This window comes from Sporobolomyces koalae (assembly GCF_050403365.1).
Source record: "Sporobolomyces koalae JCM15063 DNA, S_koalae_JCM15063T_v1_ctg7, whole genome shotgun sequence".
Classification (NCBI taxonomy): domain Eukaryota; kingdom Fungi; phylum Basidiomycota; class Microbotryomycetes; order Sporidiobolales; family Sporidiobolaceae; genus Sporobolomyces; species Sporobolomyces koalae.
In genome coordinates, this window is record NW_027481764.1 from 351712 (window position 1) to 365935 (window position 14224).

General features: G+C 54.9%; 6 protein-coding genes across 6 annotated transcripts; 2 read left to right on the forward strand and 4 right to left on the reverse strand.

The window, feature by feature from the left end:
- Window positions 1-386: 386 nt before the first annotated feature.
- Window positions 387-1579, forward strand: JCM15063_004158 (complex I 24 kDa subunit family protein; the record flags this gene model as incomplete). Its single annotated transcript, XM_076677202.1, has 7 exons — window positions 387-464; window positions 559-776; window positions 884-892; window positions 960-1113; window positions 1190-1249; window positions 1322-1453; window positions 1538-1579. 7 exons carry the CDS (start codon window positions 387-389, stop codon window positions 1577-1579), a joined length of 693 nt encoding a protein of 230 aa, XP_076535721.1.
- Window positions 1580-2100: 521 nt separating this feature from the next.
- NSA2 (rRNA-processing protein NSA2) lies at window positions 2101-3230 on the reverse strand (the record flags this gene model as incomplete). The annotated part of the gene is made up of 6 exons (XM_076677203.1): window positions 2101-2139; window positions 2214-2336; window positions 2402-2466; window positions 2540-2621; window positions 2692-3129; window positions 3195-3230. 6 exons carry the CDS (start codon window positions 3228-3230, stop codon window positions 2101-2103), a joined length of 783 nt encoding a protein of 260 aa, XP_076535722.1.
- Window positions 3231-4300: 1070 nt separating this feature from the next.
- Window positions 4301-6826, reverse strand: JCM15063_004160 (uncharacterized protein; the record flags this gene model as incomplete). The annotated part of the gene is made up of 10 exons (XM_076677204.1): window positions 4301-4675; window positions 4751-4990; window positions 5087-5193; window positions 5278-5512; window positions 5591-5777; window positions 5851-5997; window positions 6071-6276; window positions 6348-6385; window positions 6449-6503; window positions 6569-6826. The coding sequence occupies 10 exons, from the start codon at window positions 6824-6826 to the stop codon at window positions 4301-4303; spliced, it is 1848 nt and encodes a 615-aa protein (XP_076535723.1).
- A 101-nt stretch (window positions 6827-6927) lies between these two features.
- Window positions 6928-7856, forward strand: NAT2 (Nat2p; the record flags this gene model as incomplete). The annotated part of the gene is made up of 2 exons (XM_076677205.1): window positions 6928-7709; window positions 7772-7856. 2 exons carry the CDS (start codon window positions 6928-6930, stop codon window positions 7854-7856), a joined length of 867 nt encoding a protein of 288 aa, XP_076535724.1.
- A 90-nt stretch (window positions 7857-7946) lies between these two features.
- On the reverse strand, window positions 7947-12348 carry BET5 (TRAPP subunit BET5; the record flags this gene model as incomplete). The annotated part of the gene is made up of 4 exons (XM_076677206.1): window positions 7947-8214; window positions 8298-8633; window positions 9830-10490; window positions 10875-12348. 4 exons carry the CDS (start codon window positions 12346-12348, stop codon window positions 7947-7949), a joined length of 2739 nt encoding a protein of 912 aa, XP_076535725.1.
- Window positions 12349-13457: 1109 nt separating this feature from the next.
- CHZ1 (Chz1p) lies at window positions 13458-14148 on the reverse strand (the record flags this gene model as incomplete). The annotated part of the gene is made up of 3 exons (XM_076677207.1): window positions 13458-13594; window positions 13673-13839; window positions 13982-14148. The coding sequence occupies 3 exons, from the start codon at window positions 14146-14148 to the stop codon at window positions 13458-13460; spliced, it is 471 nt and encodes a 156-aa protein (XP_076535726.1).
- Between the last annotated feature and the right edge of the window lie 76 nt (window positions 14149-14224).

Below are 14224 nucleotides of genomic sequence, written 5' to 3' on the forward strand. Positions count from 1 at the left end.
CAGTTTGTTCCATGTTGTTTCAGGCCCATCTCCCTTGTGCTCGAATGCTATGCAGAGCTTTTCATTAGTCTGGTCGAATGATTTTTGTGCGATACGATGCGGAGCACGCGACCAGGCTCGAGCATCGACGCCGCAAGAATCGGGCCCGAACGGACTGCAGAGCACGAGAATCGAGCACGAGCACAGCCAGTATACTCGTATACGCAGACAGACGAAAGGCTTGCGAAATTTGCCCGAGAAGGCAGACACGCGAGAGGGTGCAAATGCCCGAACCTCGAAAGAGAGAGACGAGATTGGTTGAACAGCGCTCGCGGTCGAGATTCGAGTTGCGCCCTTGATCATCTCGTCCCCCTCTTGGTGTCTGTTCATCTAGCCCATTGCGCACCATGTTCTCCCGCCTCGTAGCCCGACAAGCTCGTCAGTTCTCGACCTCGGCCCGCGCGGGATCGGATGCCCTCATGATCGTACGCCGTACTCTCGCGCTTGTCTCCATCTCGACTCGCACTCCACTCTGCTGACTGCTCGCTCGATCGGGACTATGCGTACTCGGACCAACAGCACCGCAACTCGGCGCACAACAACCCGTCGATCCCGTTCGCACTCACGCCCGAGAACCAGAAGATCGCGAAGGAGATCATCGCAAAGTACCCGCCTCAGTACAAGAAGGCCGCCGTGATCCCCCTCCTCGAAGTCGCACAGAAGCAGAACAAGAACTTTACGAGCATCAGCGTCATGAACCACGTCGCCGAGATCCTCGAGATGCCCCCGATGCGAGTGTACGAGGTCGCCAGTTTCTACACCATGCAAGTCTCCCTATCACGATAAACTTTACGAGCACAAATTCTGACCTTGGAGCGTCGTGTGCGCATAACTCTCAACACAGGTTCAACCGGTACGCTCGAGTTCCTGCATTCGTCACTGGCCCTGGTTCTGGGCTAATGTTCGAATTCTTTCTCTAGTGAACCCGTTGGTGACCACTTTGTCCAGATCTGCACGACCACCCCGTGCATGCTCGGAGGATGCGGATCGGACAAGATTGTCGAGGCCATCACCTCGCACCTCGGCGTCGGATTGGGAGAGACCACTCCTGACAAAAAATTCACCCTCCTCGAGGCGAGTCTTCTGCGTCGTCGAATCCTCCTGTGATTGAATCGGACTGACAGACGAGAATTTCGGAACCCATTTGCAGGTCGAGTGCCTTGGAGCTTGCTCGAACGCACCAATGGTTCAGATCAATGACAAATTCTACGTACGTTTTCCTATTCAGGACCATTCCTTGACCGTCCCTGACCTACTGTTTTATTTCATTGGGAATCAACAGGAAGATTTGACTCCCGAGAGCATCACTTCGATCCTGAAAGATCTCGCAGCTGGCAAACAACCGAAAACTGGACCTCACTCGTCCCGAAAAGGTTCCGAACCCGATGGCCCTCTCACGGCCTTGACTGAACCCGTACGTTCCCCAATACTCTTCTCGAAAGAGAGCGAGCGGGATCCTGCTACCATCTTGAGCTGACTCCCTTGCCTTGTTCCCTAGCCTCCCGCACCCGAGACGATCTTCTTGGCTGAATGGCGATAGAGGTGGACGAGGAGGGCGATCGCTTCTTAAATGATCGTCCCATATCTCTCCGACATACTCTCTTGACGTTCAGTTCTCTCCCTTTTTCCCGATGTTTTTCTCCTTTCCTTCTATTCCCTCTGTAGACTTTTGCCCCCCAACCTGTTTTCTTGCGGTCGGGTCCGCCGTGACCCGCCCTTCAAAATCATCACAAGATTGAACTGAACATTACTTTTTCGTGAGAAAAGAGAGGCGACGAGCAAACCGTCTATGCGTTTGAATTGTCGCCGAGTACTTCACCTAGGCCTGAGTTTTCTTGTCGAGCACTGATTGGAGCCTGAGAACATATTTTTGAGACACGATAATCTTTACATGACATCGAAAAGAATCTATAGTACCACATTTTACACGATGACAAGGGGAAAAAAAAGGAAGAGAGAAGTAACATGAAGACGAGATCCGACCAAGCGCGAGGAGGAAACGAGATGGCAAAAGATTACTGGTACAGCAACGAAGACGAAAGGCAAACACTCCGTCTCTCTCTAGACGAGCAGGACAGAGTTGATGCAACCGTCGAGTTCCTGCAAAAAATACATTGTTCCAGGAATCAGTTTCCAGAATAGAATAGAAGAGCGAGATGATTTGAAAGGCGTACAGGGTTGTTGGTGATTTGAGCGTATTTACCCCAAACGACTTTACCTCCGGTCGTGACCAATCCCAACTCTGACACGTTGACTTCAATGACGGTACCTTTCGTCATAACTCCCAATTGTGTGTACTGTCAAGGATCACATGTGAGCATCGAAGGACGGAGAAGGGAGCATCGAAAAGGATTTTACGGACCATTGGGGATTGAGGGTTCTTCTTGACTCCAATGATGGGCAGTTGGAACGTCGCCTTTAGCTCGGCTATAGGAAGAAGGAAGACGGTGTCAGGGCTACAGACCCAAGTGATGGGTGCGTCAGAGGAGCCAAGACGCACGGTGGGTCACATTCGCCTTCTTGTATCGGAGCGCAGTCGGACGAATGAATCGTTCGAGTTTTGGGGGTTTTCGGGTAAAGTCCTGCATCGTACAGCAGCAAAGTCAGCGCGATGAAGGGAATCGAGTGTCTTTCGAGAGCGGCATGACGCACCTCGCCGACAAAGGTGGCTTTCGTGACCATGCGCTTCCATCCCTTTCTCCTCGTCTTTCCACTCTTGATGACTTTGAACATCTCGTCCTCGGCGATACCGCGCACCTTGGGCAGCGGAACGGCAAACTTGCCGGCCTTCTCCTTGCGCTTCTGCTTGACTGCCGAACTGAGGGCTTTCGCGTCGTTCTGGCCTTCACGGTCCAAGAGGTAAGTCGGCAAAGCTCCTTCGGGCATCGCGCTCGTGTCTTTCGCCTTGACATCACGTTCCTCGTGCGCCTTGATCGTCTTCTTCATCGCGACCTTTTCGGCGTAGCGCCTCGCGTGGAGCAACTTGGCCTTGTGACCGTGGAGGGTTTGAGCTTCCGACGAGGCCTTGTGGGCGAGACGAGCCGTCTTCTTGCGCGTACGTTCCTCGTGATCCAACCGCCGTCCATTGCGCTAGGTACGCGAGACACCTGGTCAGTTTTCGGCATTCGATCGAAGTAGTCGCAACTGAGACTCACGCGGATGGACTCTTCAATGTACTCGTTCTGAGGCATGGCGAAGCTACTGGTTCGCTAGTTGGGTGTACTGGGTGAGGGGGGCGCCGAGAGAGTGGCGACTAGAGACAAAGGTTGAAAGATGAAAGATGAAAGCAAATCTTTCCAACACTGCCTTTGCCCCGTCCCGCTGACCCGCGCACGTGGACCGCTCTCTCTCTCTCCTTCAGAGCCACGATGCACATCGCCAAGGTACGTCCATTGATCGTGGAGCTCGCACCTGACCGACGCGCCGGGCTGACCCGGAAAAGAGTCGTTTGATCGCAGTTGAAAGTCAAGCCTCGCAAGACGGCGTATGTGCAGCCGTGTGCGCTCGAGTTGACCGCCATGTTGGGCTGCTGGGCCTCGTCGGGAGACGTCACCAGCTCGAAAGAGTGCAGGGAAGCCGCGCTCCGGTTGAAGGAATGCATGACCAAACCTGTACGCGTCTCTCTCCGACTCTCTTTTAGACGTGGTCGGCTTAACCCCGATTGCACCATGTCCTACTCCATAGCAAGCAAAAGGCAAGCCGAGAGTGTCGAGCATCAACTATCACCTGTCGCGACTATAGCCTCCCTCCTTGCCTCCTTCTCGCGCATGTTCTCAGCAGTAGCAGATCTCCCTTCCAATGTTGTACTACCAAAGAGCATCACCTACACAATCTCTTGTCTAGACATGACGAGCAGTTCGACCTGATCAACCAGCTCGAGTACCCGCACTCTCGTACCTTCATCATCCGCGAGCGTGTCCTCGACCCGGACTTGACGGTCTGACCAAGCTTTGCGTTGTCGATTCCATTCTGCCGCTTCTCCCGGCGAGATCGTATTGGATTCCGATACGTGAGCGCACAACGCCTCGAGGTATTCCCGAACTCGTTCAGCTTCACGTCGCAACTTCAACGACTCGTACACTGTACACAAGATCGAATGAGCGAGGGACAGCGAAACGGGAGAAACGAAATAGCGATAACTCACTCTCGAACGACTTGATGAATCGATTCAGATTCCTCTTGATCGTTCCGTCTAAGCCCATGTCTCACACAAGGTATCAGTGATCGCGATAAACGAGGTGGGAAAAAAGCGGTTGGCGAGTCAGGAAACCGAGAACTTGCCATCGTAGTCGTGCGCGACAATCTCGAGTCGAGCCAAACTGAACCAGTACTTGGCTTCGACTCGGCTCAAATCTCGTCGATTCATCTCGCCATCTAATATCCGCAAGTCCTCTTGATCCAGTTCGTCCATCGATTCCTCCTCCGAGTCCGTCCCACCGACGTGGTCGCAAGTTGAACGACCAAAGATTAGGATTTGGTTCTTGATCGCCTCGAGTTCGTGTACCCCTCTCTCGGCCTCGATCCGAGACTGACACCCCGTCATGTCGAGTCGATGCATCGCAAGGTCAATGATCGATTCGGGCGAATCGAGGTCCCGAGTTGTCCCATCAAGCGAATCTGAAAGGGCCGTCGGTACCTGTTTGAGCGCAATCGGGGTATCAGATGACCAAAGGATATCAAGGACGTGATCACGAGAACAGAGCTTCCGTACCGCTTGATTTAGATCGAGGTTGCAAAGGTCGTCGCGCTCGAACCGATCCCGGTCGAAACATGCCAACACCTCTTGCTTCCACCTCTCGAACCTCGCTTCACGTTGTCTGCGTCCAACTTCGGCATCGCTAGGCTCGTCTTGCGTAGAACGAGCAAGTCCAAGTCGAGTTCGTTTCTCGTTCGTCTCGACGCTGTCGAACAAGAGTAGGAGCGCTTGTTCAACTTGATTCGAATCGCTCAACTGCGAACAAGAACCGTCGAGTGCGCCCCCGATACTTGAATTTGTCAGTCTTCAAGATCCTTCTCTTGCGCAAGACATGTCTCGAAGCAGAATTACCTTTCGAGCTCGATCGAGGAGCGTTCGCAAGTCGAGGTCGTCGTGTTTGCTTAGTGAAGGACCCTCGAGTACCAAGTCGTCGTACATGTTTGCCAGAGGTTCGAGTTCTAAGTTTACCTCGTAGGAAACCGAATTAGTGAGCCTTGCGTTCGAGGCAGCCAGGTAGATGAATCGTGTGAATCGAACTCAACTGGCACGTTCCCAAACTCTCGCCCTCGCAAACTTGAGTTCCTGGTCAAACTCGATCGGGTCGACGTCGTACTTGCGTTCGGAACCTCCCACTTGGTTCTGATATTGAATTTCGGAACGGTTTGGATTCGATGTCGCCGGGGTCGAAGGTGTCGACAATTTGTGATTCGAGGTGGTCGAAGCGATCGCGAGGCTTTGTGCGATGAGCAACTTCGACAAGAGACGAGTCACATCGTGCTGTAGAGCCAAGGGAAAAGAGAAAGAGGCATCTAAGCCCTCGTCACGTGCGATTTAGGAAAGTGAGAAGAGACGTACGGGGTTGTTCGACGTTGAAGTCGATCGATCATTGCACACCTGGTACAAGAGGTCATGAGGGTTGAGCAAATCGTCCGGATGTACGAGTCTGCCTTTGCCCTTCTTGCCCGTCGATCGGTCGTCCTGGTAGTGATTCGACCCGGTGGCAATTCCTGCGCGATACTGTTCTGGTATCCGTTGCACAAGCCTTTGCCAAGTCGCGAGTCCGAGGTGATTCAGCAAACTGATTCGAAGTGAAGAGTAGAAGCGACGAAACATACGACCAACACCCTTGCAACGTGACTCGGTCATTCAGGCTGCGCGAGATCTTGAAGCACTCTTCGAGCGCGACCGACAACAGCTTCCAGTTCGCTTGGTGGAAGTAGGCCAAGCAAGACAGGAGGAGCTGTTGAGGATTCGACAGGGGCCTGGCAAAGGGTACGGATCACGGTGTGAGCAGAATTCGCTGGAAACACGGGGTGGTTCGCAGGAGGGACGCACCGTTCCTTGATTCCTGACGGTGATGGACGTCTGCGAGGCGTATGCCTCGTCGATTTAGTCTCGTTGACCCCGAACCATCCTCGAGTCAAGCTGCACCACTGTGCAAACTCTTCTAATCCCAGCTTTTCGAACGCGAGGGCAGACTTTCGGAGAAAGACGCCGAGCGGGGAGCCGCGCAGGATCGGAGTGTGGTGAATCGCTGATGTCTGTCATTCAACCCGCGGCAAGGTCAGTCTCTGATCACGTAAACAGGTACCGAGACGGAAGGATAACGTACGTCTTCATCATCGTGGGAAGAGCAGAGCGGTCTCAGGTCTGTCACATCGCGAGAGTCTTAGCGTACGAGAGACTCGAGAGCAGCATCGACATTGTGCGTACCGTGGTGGATCCAGTCAATGATCGCGTCTGGACCTCCTCTCAGCAGCTCCTTGCACTGTCGAAGCAAGGTCTTTAATCATAATCCTAACAGCTCGACAGGACCCGGGGCTTGAGACTCACGGTCTGCTCTATCTCGAGGCACACAATGTCACACTTTTCGAGGATGCCTGGTTCCGAGCTAACGATGACGCGTCGCCATTGCGTCCAGTCGGGTGCGAGTGCTTCGTGTGGCAGGTAAAACTGGTTGAGCGCGGTCGCAAACAAGTGCACCAAGTGGGGCTGAGGTTGCTCGACCGGCAGGGCGCAAACGATCGGCAGCAGGACCAGCAAGGGCAACGTCGATGGGTGCAGCTTGCTTGTCACGTCCGAGCTGACCATTGATGAAGGCAGGCGGTCGAGACGGACGAGTCCGATGAGACAACCAGTGTTGCAGCGCATGCCGCGGAGGAGTCTCTCTCGTTGCCCTGCACACTATCACTATGCTGCCCACCCTGGTCAGAGCCTCGTCTCTGCGCCCGCTCTCGACGCAGCAGCTTCGTCCACTGGTACGACCGTTGTCGTCATCAGTGTCTTCGGCTTCTCGAGCTGTCCGACTCTCGTCTCTCCTGCTGCCGCAACAATCTGCTGGCCTTCTGGCGAATACGTTCCGGTTTCAATCGTCACGATCGTACTCCTCGTCCGGCTCGGAGTCTTCCTCGAATGGTTCCCCTCCACCGCCTCCTCCGCCCGGTTCTCTCGGACTCACGGCGCGCCTCAAACTCTTGTTCAAGACACATGGATGGACCGCCTTGACCTTGTACCTCGTCCTGTCGTTCATCGACTTCAGCCTGACCTTCTTGCTCGTGTGGTCGATCGGTGCCGACAAGGTCAAAGAGTTTGAAGACTACATCCTCTCGAGTCTCGGTTGGAGGAGATCGTCGTCAAAGAAGCACCTCGAGCAGGGCGATGCAGCAGACGAAGGCGTGTTGAAGCAAAAGGTGCGCGAGTGGAAGGAGAAGCACCAAGATCCAGAACGACGCTTGCACCCCGTCAAGGAGGTACAGGAACCGAATGGAGGTGCGCCTGCCGAGCTTGGCACCGTCGCTGCAACGGGCGCGCCAGCCCGTTCACCTCAGGGATATTCCGCATACGCGACGACGGCAGTCCTCGCGTATGCGATTCACAAAACCGCCCTCTTGCCCGTGCGCGTCGGTTTGACCGTCTGGTCGACTCCAAAGGTCGTGCGCTTGTTGCAGAGTTGGGGGCAAGTCCTTATTCATGGGTCATGCTCTTCGGTTTCCAAACTGACTCGCTTTTCCCGCACGGGTCCTTTTTCCTCCTCAGCTGGAGAGTCGGACGCATGCCAGCGACGGCAGAAATCGCAGCGCAGGCAGCAGCAAAGAAAATCAAACCAGCAAAAGTCAAGTGAGAGGCATGATAATCAGAAACAAGGTTCTCCCTCGCTCCCTTCCCGAAAGAGGGGGGTTTCTGAAAGAGAGAGAGAGACAAAGGTCTTTAATTACACTGTCGTGCTCGACAAGATGCGGTCGACCTCTCTCCGAAACTTGTCGTTGCCGATCCCTGTACCTTCGTCTCGCGTGTCGAGCCGTACCAACGGATTCCGAACGACAAATTCGTTGAACGGTCCGACGTAGAGACTCTTGAGCAGTGGTCGCATCGTTTGCCGTGTCGGACTCGTCAGCAGGATAAAGTGAAATTGCGTCGGGGTCGAGTACGAATGTAGCTTGTACGTTGAAGTCGAGAACGAATGGAACGAGTCCGATTCTCTGCAAGGGGTGAAATTTCGACAACGAGATGTGTGAGCGACTCTTTGAGCAAGAAGCATGGTCGTTGTAGGCAGATGCCTCACCTTGAAGAGAGCTTCTTGACCATATTGCGGAGCGAGAACACAACACCATACACGAGTTTCGCTTCCTCGTCAAATGGTAGCTTGCCGTCCCGTTTCGTCGTCGAATCTCCTTCGAGTGTATCTATCGGTTCTCGAGTTTCGGTCGGAGGCGAGAAGAGCGAGTCTTGGATGAGTGGGGTAGCGTCGGATGGTAGCACACCTCGCAAGGTGCTCGCGCCGGGATCTTTAGGTGCAATGACTGCATTGGGAGCTGCTGGGGTGCTCGTCGAGGCCGAGCCGGCCGTAGCGGGCGAAGTGTAGAAGGTGCATACGCAGTGCTTGTCAAAGATGTACAGCCTGTAGACTCGAGCGTGAGCGCAATGAGATCGCCAGTTCTCTGTGAGACGGTATTTGCTTGCCCGTAAACTACCATCGTGCGAGGATTTGACTTGAAGTGCAAAACAAAGACGCGCGACCCGCATCCGAAGGTGGGATTAGCTTACACACTCATTCACACAAGACACACAGACACATTGCCGGTGTCGCTGCCACTACGACTGCATACGGCCGTGGAGGCTCGTCGAATCTGAACCCAGCCGTCTGTTGCCGCTCAATTCGCGGCCACCGACCTGCACACGTCCACCTCATCACTTCGAAACTCCAGGCTACCATCGCGTCCTTGGATTTCGTGCCCGAAGCCGAGGTGAAGCGATCCCACGCGCTCTTGAGGCCTCCTACAAGCAGGCTGGGCTCGAGGCGAGAAGCGGACAACATAAAGACGAAGGCCCTCTTCCACGACCCCGCTGTCGCCGATCTCTCCAACGCCGCCCTCGCTCCGGCGGCCAGATCAATGCAGACTCTGAGCACGAATCACTGGTCCAGATGCTGTGCCACTGCATCGCTGATACGGGGACTGGACATGCAAGCGCGAAATCCCGCCCGCGAAGAGCTCCGTCCTCGACGTGTCCTTTCGGGATGCAGAGGCTATGGCCAAAGCGCTCACAGCCGCTGATGTCCGTCGCGGGCAAGCGGACCCGACTTCTTTTGCCCTCCCTGAATCTTTCAGGGGAATCGTCGAGCTCCGTCTGGAGCTCAAAAACCTCGCTCTTTCTGATGACTCAATCGTCAAAGCTTTCAAACGTGAACTGCAGAGCAGCACGGCCAAGTTACTCAAAGTCATCGAACATTTCGAAGTCACGCACTTCACCAATGGGCCTGAAGCTTACCGCTTCGGCGGAAAAATTTCGGCCTTCGTCCAAGTCGAGGACACCACGATCGACCCCAAGGGCGCCTACCGCAAGGCATTCGTCTCTCAGTACCGACCTCAATCATGCTCGGAGGTTCTCTCCCTCTCCCGCTCCGCCACAATTTCGAGCAGGCCTTCCGTCCGCGATGCAAATTCGCGGGACACGAAAGTTCCGCCTGCCCACGATACCCATGCACGTCCTGCAACCGTTCAGGGCACGTGTCAACTCATTGCTGTGAATCCTAGGGCTCAGGGATGAAACCCGGGAGCAAACCTGGGATCTTGCGCGCTCTGCCCTAGGATTCACAGCAATGAGTCGACACGTGCCCTGCGCGGTTGCAGGACGTGCATGGGTATCGTGGTCAGGCGGAACTTTCGTGCCCTGCGAACTTGCATCGCGGGCAGAAGACCTGCTCGAAATTGTGCCGAATCGGGAGGGGAAGAGAACCTCCGAGTATGATAGCGGTGGGTAGTTGGGAGGCGAAACACCTTGCGGTAAGCGCCCTTGGGGTCAATCGTGACGTCTTCGACCTGAACGAAGGTCGAGATTTTTCCGCCGAAGCGGTAAGTTTCAGGCCCATTGGTGAAGTGCGTGACTTCGAAATGTTTGATGACTTTGAGTAATTTGGCCGTGCTGCCCTGGAGGATTTGCTGAAAGGCGTCGACAATGGTATTGTCGGAAAGACCGAGTTTTTGGAGCTCTACGATTCCCCCGAGAGACTCTGGAAGGGCAAAAGAGGTCGGGACCGCTTGCCCGTGACGGACATAGGCGGTTGTGAGCGCTTTCGCCAATGCCTCTGCATCTCGGAAGGAGACATCGATATCGTAGGACAGATGGAGGTTGTCCCGGGCGGGATTGGTGTGAGCGACGCGGCTGCTCGCGACAACTCCAACGAGAGGTTGGAGCCCCTGTGTCACCTCTACGGAGGGGACGAAAGGCAGCGCGATGCCTCCGTTGTAATGTTTGACTAAATCCCCCAAGATAGGGACGATGTGAACATGCTTTGCGGCATGACCAGCCCCCGGGCTTGTAATTCACTTGGTCTACCTCTGTCAAATCTCACCTCTGCTCCCAGGAGACCCCCCGTTCTTTTTCCGTGGACACTACCTGGCGCCATGCCGAGCTGGCAGGAAGAATCACCCTATGGTTTACAATAGTACCAAGATCGATCACAGGGCTCTCTATTACACAATATCGACTTTCAAAGAGGCCGTGGTCGCATGTGGACAGCTCAGAGCGAGCAATTCGGTCGATAGTCGTGAAATACTAGTTCACTCCTCTGCATCGAATGGAAAGGCTCAATTAATGGTTCCGGGAAACGGCCGCCAGGAAAAGAAAGAGAGAAACTCACGCATCGAGGCGTCCTGCTGTTCCTCGTCGACACCTTCTGACGCGATGACCGGTATTTTCAACCCGAGTCGCGACACATACCGCAATGCGAGAGCGTCCCAGAACCTCGGATCTCCAAACGCCTGCTCCATCTCTTCGTCCTCGGCTTGAAAGGTGTTAGGATCGGCATCAAGGAGTTGACGCCAGCTCGCCAGTTGCTTGTCGAGCACGTACGCGGTCAACATGGCGCTGATCAATGACGACCCTTCCAACGAGACCCCTTTGCTTTCGGCGAGAGGGAACAAGATCTCTGTCGAATTCGGGTCGAATTCTGCAGGCCATGCTGGGATCTTCCACCCTGGAATCGGGAACGGACCAGCGCCTTCAGGAGAGTTGGACAAGAGCGCCGTGAGCCACGAGACGACGAGCGGGTATGTCTCGCGCGACACGGGATGGCCGACCGAGCCAGAGATGTGGGACAGCACGAGGTGTGACAGCGAGGGAGGCTTGTTCAGGACCAGCTCGTGCACGAGATCTAGCGAAGGAACCGAGTTGGTCGAGAATGTGAGCTGGCTCAGGGATGGGAGGAACAGGTCGTGCGCCGTCAGGTTCGGCAGCGGAATGTTGATCTCGAGAGTAGCGAGGGATGTGAACGGAGAGAAGGAAATGGTCGGTGCGGGCGGGAGGTTGATCGGCATCGCAATCGAGTACAGTTGCGACAATTTGAGACTGACAAGGGTGCGAGGCGTGCGAATCGTTGAAACCAGAGGCGATATGTTTTGGGAGGACGAGAAGAGATCCATCAGGGACAAGCTCTCGACACTGTCGAACGATGCGACGACGGTTTGCAGTCTCCGGTCGCATAGAGGACCGACGAGGGACAGCTCTCGGATCTGGTGTATTGTTGCGGGAGGGAATTCATCGAGGCTGGGAGACGGGGTAGTCGAAGGGAATAGTTCGAACGCGTTCGTTGTCGAAGATGAAGGGTCGTACGGTTGCACGATCACATCGAGGCAACGCAGCGAGGAAAAGTTGGCAAGAATCGAGAGGCGGTGCAGCAAGAAATCCTCCTGGTTCAGCTGAGTGAGCAGTATCGAGACGGTGGCCTTTCCGAGTTTGACGAGTTTGCCAGGAGTCGTCACCGACAGCAGCCCGAGGCTCGTGCTCATCCAGTCGCGACACTTGATCTCCCGCAGGCCATCGAATTTGGCGAGCAGGTCGGCCCAGACCGAAGGGTTCGCCTCGAACCGTGTCAGGAGCTCCTCTGTACTCTCTTCAAACCCAACGGTGACCTGCTTTACGCATTCGCCGAGCCCGACAGTGGAGTCGAACAGGCACGAGAGGCGAGTAATGTGGTCGAACTTGACGATCTCGAGAGAATTGAATCGCGCATGGCGATAGTATGGTACGAGCCGTCGGCAAGGAGGTAAGGGTGGCTCCGGCGATAGAAACGCGTAGATGGTTGAGATGATTTCGGGCGGTAGCGATTGCAGCATGCTGGCTACGAGAGCTTCAAATGAATTTGAGTTTCTATTGAAGGAAGCTGAAGCATTTGACTGACCTGCAGCTGATTCTTTGAGATGTAAGTCGGGCTAGGAGAGGCGGATGGCCAGTCCGAAGGATTGTGGATCGATCCTCGCCGAAGCGGAGAGCATCCGCGTCGTTCTCTGTTCTTTCCCTTCACGGCCCTTGCGACGCTGTTCTCCCGTCAGACAGTACGCATCCGTATCATGTCCTAATCACCGATCGAAGTGGTCGTGCTACTCCGCCTCGATGTTTCATCATCCAACTGGCAATCGACGCCAGGTCTACTCGATAACACATTCAGGAACACCCCATTTCAGCGTGGCGACATATCGACACAGCAGGGACTGAAGGAGCAATGGCAGGCATTCGCGTATCGGCCGACGCGTATCAGCTAGGTTCCGTTCGATGTTGGCAGTGGTTACAGGTCATTCTTTGTCTTCGACGCTCCTTGGTCGAAAGCAATACGCTGTATGGCTGCCGGAAGACATCGCCGCGGTACATTTTCTGGGAGGCTGTAGCTCGAGCAGCTCGAGGGCATCATAGCTCCAAGCTGTTTCGCTTGAAGTCGTCGCTCGACTGCACATGACAGCGCTTCCTTTGGTCTCGAGCATTGATTGCGTATATCTCAGGCGCAGAGGTGAAGCGGGAAAAAGTGAACAAGATTTGCAATCAAGAGCCAAACGTTCGAGCTCACGAGCGCGGAGCTACGGTTCTTTTCAGGATCTTTCAGAGCGCTTAGTACTACGCGGCTGCTCGTCCCCTTGTACGACGAGGACCTACGATTCGGACCTGGACTTGCCGGAAGCGCTTTTGTCTGTACTGTTTATCCCGCGGGACTGACAGTCTCAGCCCTGACTGAAGCGACGACATGAATTGTTTTTGATCGCAATTTGGGACAGATGGTTGTCACAATGGATATAGACGCCAGAGGAAAAGATTGGTAACGATGTACGGAAGTCACCCCAGATTGAAATACAGCTATGGATGCTCGATTCTACAGATACACGCGAGATGCAGCCAACGGCTATGTCAGTAAGAGATATCTCGCGTCACGTCAACCACGCAAGGGAAGAACTGACTACTCTTCCTCCTCATCCTCGTCCTCACCCTCACCCTCCTCATCGACGGGTTCGACGGGTTGAGCATCTTCGTCATCCTCCTCGTCCTCGTCCTCGTCTCCACCGTCAAGCTTCGAATAGTCGATCTTCTTGCCGCCTGGTTACGCGTGAGAGACGACATTAGGTTAGTTTTTCACGTGCTGGGGTCACGCAACGAGACGAGAGGGAGACGAACGAGTTCGACGGCCGCCTTCGATAATGTTGGAAGCGTCGAGGTGAGCCAAGTCTCCCTTGACATCCTCGTCGTCTTCGGCAGCAGGAGCAACCTCGTCCTCCTCGTCCACCTTCTTCTCTTGCTTCTTCTCGGCTTGTTCCTCCTTGGCAGGTTCCTCAGCCTTAGCCCTATTACGCGAAAGAGAGAGATCCGCGGATCAAGGTATGAGCGATTATCGAGAACTGATGAGATGAACGCGTGGTGCAACCCGACCAGCCGAGCCCGGGCTTGCACACGCGCGCTGCGGGACTTGAACGAGCGAAAACGTACTTTTTCGATTCCGATTCACCTTCGGCCGCGTCGTCTTCGGCAGGTCGCTTCTCACCCGCCGACTTGTCGTCAGTCGCGGTGGTCGCAGCAGGAGTCGATTCTTCCTGCTTCTCGACGGGTGCGTCGTCGGAGACGACGGGAACGGGAGTTTCCTCGGTAGTGGACATTTTGGAACAGGTGATGAGACAGAGGGGAGGCTGGCGAACGGGAGAGGGGGAGTCGTTCAAAATATTGTTTGTGGGG